The 13,029-nt window shown below is 34.5% G+C and overlaps 1 protein-coding gene across 2 annotated transcripts in view; it reads right to left on the bottom strand.

The window, feature by feature from the left end:
• Ano10 (anoctamin 10) overlaps positions 1–13,029 on the bottom strand; it is a 168,233-nt gene that overhangs the window by 130,570 nt on the left and 24,634 nt on the right. For both annotated transcript variants that reach the window (XR_007344337.1, XM_015489409.2), the window contains exon 9: positions 4,338–4,529. Coding sequence is in view for 1 of the 2 variants with exons in the window: in XM_015489409.2 (XP_015344895.1) it covers positions 4,338–4,529 (192 nt within the window). In the remaining variant the exon portion in view is untranslated. The remainder of the gene's footprint in view (positions 1–4,337; positions 4,530–13,029) is intronic.

Raw genomic sequence — 13,029 nt, 5'->3', positions numbered from 1 at the left:
TATTTACACTAAACTTCCAGTACTTAGGCTTAATAAAAGTAGTAAGAGTACACATGCTTGCACTCTTCTCAATCTTAGAAAGAAAGCATTCATTGTTTCACCACTGAGTATGATATGAACTTTAGGATTTTAATAGATGTTCTTTATCAATTTGAAGTATTCTTATTTTTCTAAGTTTGAATGAGGTTTAGCTTTTGTCAAATACTTCATCTGCATTGATTAGTATAGTCATGTGATTTTCTTCTTTAGGTTATTATGGTGGATTATATCAATAGATTTTCAAATGCAAAAGCAGGCTTCATCCCTGGACTAAATCCCCCTTATAATGGTATATAATTCATTGCCAAATTATACTTGCTAGTAGGTTTTAAGATGTTTTGTGTATATATTCATGAGAGATTTTTAAAAACTCTTTATGTCTGGTTTTGCTATTGAATTGATAGTATAATTCATAAAATGAATTGGGAAATCTTTTTTCCTCCTCTATTTTCTGTAAATTAGTGTTAATTCTTTCTTTTTTTAATATTTATTTTTTAGGTATAGATAGACACAACAAAATGCTTTATTTTTCTGTGGTGCTGAGGATTGAACCCGGGTCCCACCTGTACTAGGCAAGCACTCTACTGCTGAGCCACAATCCCAGCCCTATCTTTCTTTAATTTTTTTTTTTGTTGTTGTTGTTATAGTTGGGCACAATACCTTTATTTTATTTATTTTTATGTTGTGCTGAGGATCGAACCCAGCATCTCGCATGTACTAGGCGAGTGCTCTACTGCTGAGCCATAACCACAGGCCCCAGTGTTAATTCTTCTTTAAATGGTAGAATTCACCAGTGAAATTATCTGAGTCAGATCACTGATTGGCAGGGGAGGGGAGGGTCTGTAATTACAAATTCAATTTCCTTCATGGTAATAGGTCTGCTTAAATGGTCTATTTCATTTTAGGTGAGTTGTGGAAGTTTGTACTTTTTGAAAGAATTGGTTCATTTCACCCAAGTTGTCAAGTTTGTGCTTGTAGAGCTGCCCACAGAATACCCTTGTTACCCTTTTGATGACTATAAGATCTGTAGTGACATCCTCTTTCATTTTTATATTGTTATTTGTCTTTTCTCTCTTTTTTAGTCTTGCTAGATGTCTATCAATTGGAATTTACCTTTTCAAAAAGCCAGATTTTTGTTTCACTGATCTTTTCTATTATTTTTGCTTTCATCTTCACTGGTTTGTACCTTCTCTTTATTATTTCTTTATTCTGCTTGCTTTGAGTTTATTTTCCTTTTCTAGTTTCTTGAACAGGAAGTGAAATTTTTTTACCTGAATTTTTTCCAGCACATGCATTTAATGCTATAAATTTCTTTGTCAGGGCTGCTTTACCTATGCCTCACAAATTTTGATATACAGTACTTGCATTTTTATTTAGCTTCACGATTCTTTTGATTTTCTCTGACACATGGCTATTCTGAAATGTGTTATTTGGTTTTTAGGTATTTGGATATTTTGCTGTTATCTTTCTGTTACTGATTTTTAGTTTGGTTCCACTGTGACCATACTTTGTATAATTTCAATTCTGTTCTATGTACCAAGATATGGTCTATCTTATTGAACATTCTGCATGCATTACAAAAAAATATGTATTCTATTGTTGTTGGTTGGAATGTTCTATAATGTCAATTAGATACTGTTATTTGATAGAATCAATAAATTCTTCTGTATTCTTGTTGATTTTGTATTTAGTTGTTCTATCAATTGTTGAGGAAGGAGTGTTGAAATCCTGAACGATAACTGTGAATTTATCTACTGATCCTTTCTGGTCAGGTTTTTTGTTCACCTCTTGTTTGGTAGATATATATCTAAAAACTGATATTATCTTCCTAAAAAATTATCATCATAGAATATTCCGCTCTGGTAATGTTTTGCTCAGAAGTCTACTTTCTCAGATACTAATATGGCCACTCCTGCTTTTTTAGAGCAATAGCTCCATATTTATCTTTTTCTTTCTTTTTACTTTCAATCCATATATATCACCATTTAGACTGAGTTTCTGATAGACTATATATATGTACATACATTTTTTTCTTCAATTGATATCTTTAGACCATTTACATTTTAAATAATCATTAATGTTAGGACTTCAGCCAGTCATTTCTTCATTTTCTGTTTGTTCCTTGTTTTTCATTTCTGTTTTCTTTTTCTTGCCTTACTGAGGTTTACTTAATTATTTTTTAGAATTCCATTTTGATTTATCTATAATATTTTGAGTATGTCTTTTGTATAAATTTTTAGTGGTTGCTCTACGATTACGTTATATAACTTATCATATTCTACTTGTCCCATCACTTACCAATTTGAGTGAAGCATGGAAACTTATCTCTTTTATTATCCCTTTTCTATATTTATCTTAATGTTTTCTTCACATGTTTAGAATTATTAGTATTATAACTTTTGCTTCAAACATCAAAAAAACTAAGAAAGCTCAAGAGAAGAAGGAAAGTCTCTATTATGCTCACTTGTATTTTTGGTTGTTATACTTTTTCATTGTAATGATACTGTCATTTGATGGAATCGATGAATTCTTCTGTATTCTTGCTGATTTTGTATTTAGCTGTTGTATCAATTGTTGAGGAAGGAGTGTTGAAATCCTGAACAATAACTGTGAATTTATCTACTGTTACTTCTTTTACCATTTCCTTAGTTTGGAGAACTTTCTTTAGTCATTCTTTTAGAAAAGGTCTGCTGACAGGAAATTCTTAGTTCTTCATCCACAAGTGTCTTGATTTTTCCTTCATTTCTGAATGATATCTTCTCTTGATGTAGGATTCTATATTAATAAAATTTTTCTTTAAGGACTTGAAACTATCATGCTACTTTCTTCTGGCCTCTGTGGTTTCCAGTGAGAAACTGGTTCTTCTAACTGTTTCTCTCTTGTAGGTAAAATGACATTTTTCTTTTAGTGTTCCCAAATATTTGTCTTAAGTTTTCATATGTTTAGTACAATGTGTCTTGACACAGATTTCTTTGGACTTATCTAGTTTGGTGTTTACACAGCTTATTGAATCTTTTTTTTTTTTTTTTTAGGTCTTTCACCAAATTTTAAAAGTTTGTGGCCAGATTATTTCTTCAAATATTTTTGGCCCCTCCTTCATCATTTCCTATAACTTTAATGAATGTTACAGTCATACAGGTCACTGAGGCTATGTTTATTCTTATGGTCTATTTTCTCTGTTGTTTAGATTGTGTAATTTCTTTGTTACATCTTCAAGGTCCTAATTCTTTCCTCTATCCCATCTTCCATTCTGCTGTTGTACCCATCCACTTAGTTTTCTGTCTCAGCTATTATATTTGTCAATTATAAAATGTCAATTTGATTCTCTTTTATAGCTTCTCTTTTTTTTGCTGGGACAATCAAATTCTTTTTCATTTGTTTCAGGTGTGTTCATAATTACTTGTTAAAGCATTTTTATCATGACTTCTTTAAAATCTTTGTCCAGTATTTCTAACATCTGTGTCATCTCAATGGTGGCACGTGTTGATTATCTTTTTTCATTCAGTTTGGTATCTTTCCAGTTCTTGGTATGATGAGGGATTTTTTTTTAAAAAAAAATAGAAACCTGGGCATTTTGGGTACTATGAGGCTCTGGGTCTTTAAACCTTCTGTTGTAGTTGGTCCTGGATGGCACTCCAGCAAAGGAAGAGGGGTAATATCTTGTTACTACCAGGTGAAGGTAGCAGTCCAGGTTCCCTAATGGATACCATTAATAGCTGAGGCAGGAAATCCTTATGATTACTAGAGAGAAGTGGGTGCTCTGGTTTCTCACTAGACCTCCACTAACATCTCCTTGCTGAAAGAGGTACAAATGCCTGATCTGTATTCCCATGTCACCTCCACTGCACACTCCATTATGCTTACTCTGAGTTCACCTAGCAGGAGCCTCATTACTGCCTTCACAGGTAGGAGCAGAAATCTAGGCTCTCATGTGGTCTCCACTGAGACTGCATCAGGGAGGGCCTCTTTCTACCCCAGGAGAAAAAGTCTCTGTCAGATTCTTTCCCTGAGAATTATCAGTTTTAAATCTGTAAGGGTCCTCAGAGGTTATATCTTTCATCTTATCTGCCCCACATGCCAAATTTAAAATTTTAAAAAGTGAAGCCAGAGAAAGGAAGTTAAAGTTAATGGCTTTGTAAGGTCATATAGCTATTATGCTGCTGAGTAAGGACTAACCTCTAGTTTTGCTAATCTCTCTTTTAGGGATTGCTTTTTTGTTTGGTGTTTTTTGTTTGTTTGTTTGTTTGTTTTGTCATAATGTCTCATATTTTTAAAAATATTTTTTCTCAAATAATTACCTGCCATACACCAATACTGGCTGAAGGTTCTGAGAATGGACGTTTGAGGACTCTGCACATTTTTAAGGCATCTGAATTGACTTCAGTGAAATTATTTAGCACAGCAAAGGCAGCTGCTAATGGGTAAACACAGGAGAAAAGGCTCACATAACCAAACTGCAGGAATAACTCCAGGTAATCATCGAAAGTTCCCTGCAAATGTAAATGACAAGAAAGAGGTATTGTTTTAATGTTATATAATAAGAATACTACCCAAAGTGATTTTATATTAAATCACTGAAATATAGAATAAAAAAGATTTAGCTGCTCATTTTCTTGTGCCAAATTACTGAATCATTATATTTTTTGTATGGCAAACAACGGCAAAGCTAAACATGCTTGCTCAACCAACTAAAAAGAAATAATCCAGTGTTTTTGTTAGAAATGGCACCTTCACATCATGGACACCCCAGAATGTCAGTCCCCGACCTTCCATTAAATAAATCAATGGTGATCATGCCAGTGAACTTGGTAATGATCACCAAAACTTTACCTTTTCATTAAAAGGGGGGAAAAATCAGAAAAGTTTCCCAGAATCAATGTTTTTATTACTCTAGAATCTAACCCTCGGCTGACAGCAACTCAGATGGCAGATAATGAAGAAAAACAGCTGAGTTTTATGGAATTGTATCATACTTTCGTTTTATCTCCCAATCCTTGGGCTCTGCAGCAGCCTTGAAACATAACAGCATGCATTCCCAGTATCAGAGGCAACAGAGTGGGAATGGAGATCTTTGAAAGCCTCCTTCCCAAAGGGAAGTCATTATTCCACGTGGCTAGTGCTGCTCTAGAACACTCCCACTCAAAAGACTTGTTTTCAAAGTCTCTCCCAGTGCCAAAGGCTTCTCCCTAGGGGTGGTTGTCAAATGTTCCAACATTATGTCTCCCTGGGTGGAGGGTGGAACTCTGACAAACAATAGACTAGCCAGAGAATTAAAGGTAAAGCTGAGGAATGAGAAGTCAATAGGTGATTTAAAAAGCTCTAACACTTTCCTGGGACTCTAGAAGAACAGGCACGTGCATACAACCATATACATGCTCACAACCATATACATGCTCAGGAGAGACCTGAGAAAACTCTATGATCTCACTTCTAATTGACCGTGATGCTATGCACAAACAGGAGCTGTAAACTTCCTGGTGCTTATGGCATGCCCAACACAAAAGCAGAGACCTAACACATAGCTAAGAACACTGAACTCAACAACTGCAAAGTTCACATTCTTCTCAAATGCAAGTGGAACATGCTCCAAGATAGATGTTATGTTAAGCCATGAAACAATTCTCATAAATTTAAAAGTCTTAAAAATCATACAAAGTATCCTCTCTGGAAACTGGAAATCAGTAACAAGGAAATTTCAGAAATTCACAAATATATGAAAATTGAACAACATAAAAAAAAGTGTCAAAGAAGAAAAAATCACATGAGAAATTAGAAGATATTTTAAGACGAATGAAAATAGGGTACAATATACCTAAACTTACAGGATGTCACAGAAGCAGTGGTCAATGGTAAATTTAAGACTGTGAATGCATCTGTTAAAAAATAAGACATCTCAAAACAATATAAACTTCTGTCAAAACAGACTTGAGAAAGACAATTAAACTAAATCCAAAGCAAGCAAAAGGAAATAAATAACTGGATGAAAATAAACAAAATAGAATAGGAAACCAGTAGAGAAGATCAATGAAACAAAAAAATTGGTTCTTAGAAAAACATTTTTTAAAAACATGAATGGATGGATAGATGGATGGAAGGAAAGGAGGAAGAAGTAAGAAAGAAAAACCATTATTTAATGTACTAGAAAAAAAGAGAAGATTCAAATTACTAAAATCAGGAATATAAGAGCGACTATTACACTGATTATAAGGATTATAAGGGAATATTATGAATAATTGGATGCCAAAAGAAAATAGAGTATAGATAAAATGGGCAAACTCCCAGAGTGACACATCTACTAAAAGTGACTCAAGAAGAAAAGAGCATCTTTTCTGCTTCTGGCAAGTAAAGAGATCGAGTTCATAATCAAAAACTTCCACAAAGAAAAGCCAAGACCCAGACAGCTTCACTGGTGAACTCTATAAAATTTAAAGAAGAATTCATAACAGTGTTCAAACTCTTCCAAAAAGAAGAGGAAGGAACAATTCCCCAATTATTCTATGAGGCCTATATTATCCTAGTACCAAAATCATACAAACACATTGCAAGAAAACTATAAACCAATATTTCTTATGAACAGAAATGTAAAAGGCCTCAACAAAATACTATCAAGCTGGATCCAGCAGCATATCAAAAGTAATTTAAACCATGACTAAGTAAAATTAATCCTAGGATTATGAGATTAGTTCAACATATATGTATCAATTAATGTGACCAACCACGTTAATATAATAAAGTTTAAAGACAGAAAAACAAAATCCAAAACCCTTTCATGATAAAAACACTCAACAAATTTGGAATAGAAGGAAATCCCGTCAAGCTGATAAGCCATATCTACAAAACAACCATAGTTAACACATTAAAGGTTAGAGACTGAAAGCTTCCCAACCAAGGTCAGGAATGGGACAAAGACATCTGTTCTTTTCTATTCAACACTGACCTAGAGATTCTAACCAGTAAAATTAGGCAAGAAAAAGAAATGAGCTATCCAGAAGAGTTAAAAAATTAAAGCTATCTGTATTTGCAGAAAATATAATCTTATACATTCCTGAAGAACCCACAAAAAATCCTGAGACCTAACAAATGATTTCAGTAGAGTTGCAGGATTCATGATAAACACACAAAAATCAATGGAATTTCTATATACTAGCAATACAAATTGAAAATAAAATTAAGAAAACAATTCCAGTCATAATAACATTGAAAGCATAATTTATCTATAAATGTAGCCAAATTAGAGTAAGACTTGTGCACTGAAAACCATAAAACACTGTTAAAAGAAACTGAAATATACCTAAAAATGTACAGACATTCTGTATTTACTAAGGTGGAAGACTTAATGTCATTAAGATGACAATAGTCCTCAAACTGATCTGTAGATTCAGTGCAATCCCAATCAAAATTTCAATTGCATTTTTTTATAGAAATGGATAAGCTAATCCTAAAACTTGGATGGAATTTCAAGGAACCCAGAACAGCCAAAACAATCTTGAAAAAGACAAAGTTCAAAAAAAAAATCACAATTCCTAATTTTAAAAACCTACCACTAAGCTACAGTATCAAGACAGGGTGATACTAGCATAAGGAAAACAGACAGGTCTAAGGAATATAGCATTAAGAATCCAGAAATAAACCCCTACATCAAAGGTCATATAATTTTCAATAAGAGTGCCAAGACCATTCAATGGAGAAGAAATGATCTTTTCAATAAATGGAGGTAGGACAACTAGATATCAAAGAACAAATTTGAACATGACCTCTCCCTCACATCAAACATAAAAATTAACTCAAAATGGATCAAAGACCTAAATATTAAAGCAAAAGCATAGAACTTTCACAAGAAAATCTAGGGGTAGATTTGACTGACCATGGGATTAGAAATAATGGTTTCTTAGATGTAACCCCAAACTCACGTGCATCAAAAAAAGAGAGATAAATCAGACTTCAAAATTAAAAACATTTGTAGATCAAAGGACAATATTAAGAAAAGGAGAGCTAGTAGTATAGCTCTGTGGTGAAACACTTGCCCAGCATGTGTGAGGCCCTGGGTTTGATCCCCAACACTGTAAAAGACAGAAAAAAGAAAGAAAAAGAGAAAGTAAAAAGACAATCCACAGAACAGAAGGAAATATTTGCAAGTTATATATCCAATAAGAGACTTGGATTCAGGCGGGGGCTGGGGCTGGGGCTCGGGCTCAGCGGTAGCACACTTGGCTGGCATGGATGAGACACTGGGTTCGATTTTCAGCACTGCATATAAATAAAATAAAATAAAGGTCTATCAACAACTAAAAAAATATTTTAAAAAGAGACTTGGATTCAAAATATGTAAATAATTTTTACCACAGAATAAAAACACAATCCAATCAAAAAATTGGCAAATAATGTGAATATATACTCCTCCAAAGAAGATATACAAATGACCAAGAAGCACATAAAGAAATGATCAACATCTTCAGTCCTTAAGGAAATATATGTCAAACACACAATGAGCTATCATTTCAAACCCACTAGGATGGCTACCAAAAAAAAAAAAAGAAGAAGAAGAAAGAAAATAACCAGCAGAAAATTGCAAGTTGGGATGAGTACATGTCAAAATCAGGACTCTAATACAGGGATGACAGGAATGTAAACCATACCACTGCTTTTAAAACAATCTTGTGATTCCTACAAAAGTTACTCAGGGAGTTAACTCATATGACCCAGAATGTGGTAATGTATGTTTATACATATATTCATACGAAACCTTATAACATTAGTCATAATAACCAAAATGTAGAAACAACTCAAATGTCCATTACAAATGAACAAAGTGCAGTATATCCATAAAATAGGATATTATTCAGTCATAAAAAGGAATGAAGTGTCAGTACATGCTACAACATGGACAATCCTTACAAGCATTATGCTTAGTAAAAAGAAGTCAGACACAAAAAGTCACATATTACATGATTTCATTTATATGAAATGCAAAGAATAGGTAAATCTGTAGTTACTGTATTAGCTTTTCATCACTATGATGAAATACCTGACAAAATAAACTTGGAGGAGAACAGGGGGTTTTTTGACTCAAAGCTTCAGGAGTTTCAGTCCATGATCAGATGGTTCCATTGCTTTTAGGCCTGAGGCAGGAAGAAATATCATGGTAGAGGGCATGTGGAAGAAAACTGCTCACCTCAAGGTGGCCAGAAAGCATAGAGAAAGAGAGCACCAGGGGCCAGGAACAAGATGTACCCTTCAAAGGTACCCACCCCTTTCCAGTGACCCATTTCTTCCAATTAGGCCTATCTCCTAAGGTTTCCACCACCTCCCAACAGCACCATCAGCTGGGGACCAAGCCCTTCAATACATGAGACATTGGGGGACGTTCCAGACCAAACTATAACAGACATAGAATATAGATTAGTGCCTGCCAAAGGCTGGGGAAAGGAGGACTGCTGATGGACATGGAACGATGAAATGTCTGGAGTGACAAGGGGTGACAGGAGCACAGACTTGTAAATTTACTACAAACTATTAAACTGTGGTGAATTTTATGGTAGGTAAATTACATCTCAATTTAAAGTAAAGAGAAAAATACCACTGATGGTAACAAGAAACCCAGCCCAGAGTCACTAAGAGAAGTAGCAGAAACATTAATGAGGCCAAAGAAGAGATATATTACTGGCTTCATTAGTGACATAAAATGGGGATATCATAAGGAAATCCCCCTTTCTGCAGAAGGGAAGTGAAAAAGAGTCACTGTGATCTTTAATAACTGCAGAAAGGAGCCTTCAGTGTGGTGGGACTCCTGGGAATGGTGACTCTTAACCTCAGTCACCACATCTGGACAGTGCCACTCAAGTGCCTCATCAGATGCTGAGGGCTCACAATACCTCACATGTCCTGATCTGGGAGATCAGGACAAGGTACTGTGTACTAGCTAGGTACTGTGATCTCAGGGCACAGTGATCAAGGTATAGAGCCAGCCTGCATGACACCAGAAGCCACGCTCACATCTTATTGCCAGTGTTTATCCAACTTCTGGCATCCTCATGTCTCAGGATCATGCAGCACCACACAATAATAATTCCAGTTTAAGAGAAATATTTATACACTGTTTCCAAACAATATTGAAATAATAAGCAATATTGAGCACTATATTTAAAGTTAATAAATATAATAATTATTGCTATATCTCCCACATGGTCTTTCATCAAGATAAACATATTAGGATCAGTAGCTGACAGCTTTAGTATAAGTCAGATTCTACTTCCAGCCAGTTTCTTTTCTTACTTTATACTTCACTTAAATAGAAAATCCTAAACACAGTTGTGGGGAGTAGGAATGGAGGAAGTGCTTCTTTCAAATGCTCCAGATATTTGCATGAAATAGCCCAGGGATTCCAGGTCTCAGTGGCTATTTTCAAGATTCAGCAGAGAGTAACACCAAACACTTGTACCTTGGAGCTGGCAAGCCAAATGTTCAGCTTGGGCTCAGTGGGGAGCAGTCTCTAAACTGCTCACTGGTTGCATTTGGCTCCAGAAAATATTTCCTTATGTTGTGTTGCAAGCATCAAGATGTGGTTTTTAAATATGCCCAGGAAAATAACATCAATTTACTTCCTTGAAGAGTGAAGAAATCACAAGTTGGGAAAGAGTAAAAATTTTAGCAATCAAGCCATTTTTACCGTAGTTCAGTCTTAAGAAATCCTAACATCTTATGCTCAGCATTCAAAATTATATTGTTCCAGCTTGTAAAGGTCAAGCCTTTGTAGGTATGTGCAGTCAGTATCTCTCAGATGCTCCTGGGCAGGCTCTGGGAGTCACACACAGGCCTCTGGCATTGTTAATGTACAGAGCCCTTCCCAGCAGCACAGCAGTGTACTCTCTATTCTGTGCTTCAATCCCACCAGGGGATTCTGAGTGAATCAGTATTTTTAAACTTCTGAGTGCATTTGAAACAATAAATTTAGCAAACCAGGATAACCCAACATCAAGAAGGAAAAAAAAAAAAACATGTTTAACAAAGTAAATACACACATAATATAAGAATACATTAACTAAGGCACTTCTCTACTTTATTCCCTGGAAAGTTAGGAATGACCAACTAAGACAATTCTAAGAACTTAATTGCAAACTTTAAGAACAAAATAGTTTTCAAAAATACTATGACAGTGAAAGCCATAGCTAATTTTACATATCTACTTTATTAAGTGTATGAAGATATAGTTCCAAGTTTGGAGTGACCCACCCCACTTGCTCCTTACATCGTTTGTCTCAGAGTTCCCTGCACAGAGCTTACTCATATAATGTAGATTTGAATGGCAGGAAAAAAGCATAGAATGAAGGCCACCAGGGCAGAGACCACAGAATCTGGGCTGTTCTTTTCCCAACACTGTTCCTTATTAAGTATTATACTGAATGCCTGCTAAATGCTCTATGTTTGAAACAGGGTTTCCGTAATGAACTCAAGTGACTGAGAAAGGAAAATTGTGAGCTGATGGTTTAAAAACCCCAAATAAGATATTAGCATACTTGACCGTAGCAATGTACACAAAAACACTGAACAAATAGTTAATCATTCAAATTTGAACATGGTGTTCCATTAGGAAATGTACTCATATTAATAAAAACACTAATAAATTAAGGAAATAATATAACAATCACAACAGAAGCAACAACAACAACAAAAAACCCTTGATAAAGCTTAACATTGTTCATGATTTTAAAAATCTTTAGAAAATAAGCAACAGAAAACATTTTTAAACTGATAAAAGTTATACCCCAGCAACATGGAACAAATATAACACCCAATGGAGAGAAGACAAAAAATCAGGAACAAGAAAAATATTGCTGTTATAACCACTTCTATCCAAATTACAGTGAACATGAGAATAAGCCTAAAAGATATAATAAAAAGAATAAAAACTGAAGAAAAAAAGAAAATAGACATTTGGGGAAAAAAATACTGGAGCATTCAGCAAACATGTTCGGTAAGACTCAAAACTCAACAGCATTTCCATATGCTAGCAATGATTAGAAAATACATTTTTAAAGACATGTATAGGGAACAGAGAAGTCTCAAAGTATCTACCCAAGGATAACTCATTATAAAATTAAAAAGAATCCTTACAATCTGCCAGCAAGTCAACCAAGTGATCAAGCACAGTGGCCCCACCAAAGGGACAAGGGTAGAGTCTCCTGACTGGTACAAGAGCAGGGCACCTCCAACATCATTCACAGTGGCCTCATGAGGAAATGGACAACAGATTCAAAAAAGTCAGTGTCTTCAAGCATGAGAGAGGGAGACTATTCTGGATCTGCAGTTTTCAAACTTTGTAGCTTAGACTCTTAAACGTTACTGAGGATGTTAAGGACATTCTCATGTGAGTTTTATCTAGCGATATTTATCATATTGAAATTAAAACTCAAATTTTTTCATTAATTCATTAAAATAATAACATTAACAAAAATAAAATATCTTTAGAAAAATATACTTGTTTTTTAACATAACTTTGATTATTTTTTTAATTAATTTTTTTATTTGTTTTAATTAGTTATACATGTCAGTAGAATACATTTATACACTTTGACATATCACACATAGATGGGATATCATTTCTCATTTTTCTGAGTATACATGTTGTAGAATCATATTGGTCATACAGTCACAAAAATATATAAAGTAATAATGTCTATTTCATTCTACTATCTTTCCTATCTCCACATCCCCTCCCCTCCCTTCACTTCCCTCTACCTAATCTAAGGTAATATTATTCTTCTCTAGTGCCCCCCGCCTTATTGTGAATAAGCATCCGCATACTACAGAAAACATCAGGCCTTTGGTTTTTTGGGATTGGTTTATTTCGCTTAGCATGATATTCTCCAGCTCCATCCATTTACTGGCAAATGCTACAATTTCTCTCTTCTTTAAAGCTGCATAATATTTATTTGAGTATATATACCACACTTTCTTTTTCTTTTTTTTTTTTTTTTTTTTTTTTTAAAAAAA

This window comes from Marmota marmota, unplaced genomic scaffold, assembly GCF_001458135.2.
Source record: "Marmota marmota marmota unplaced genomic scaffold, marMar, whole genome shotgun sequence".
Classification (NCBI taxonomy): Eukaryota; Metazoa; Chordata; class Mammalia; order Rodentia; family Sciuridae; genus Marmota; species Marmota marmota.
This window is presented reverse-complemented; position numbering and strand designations above follow the sequence as displayed.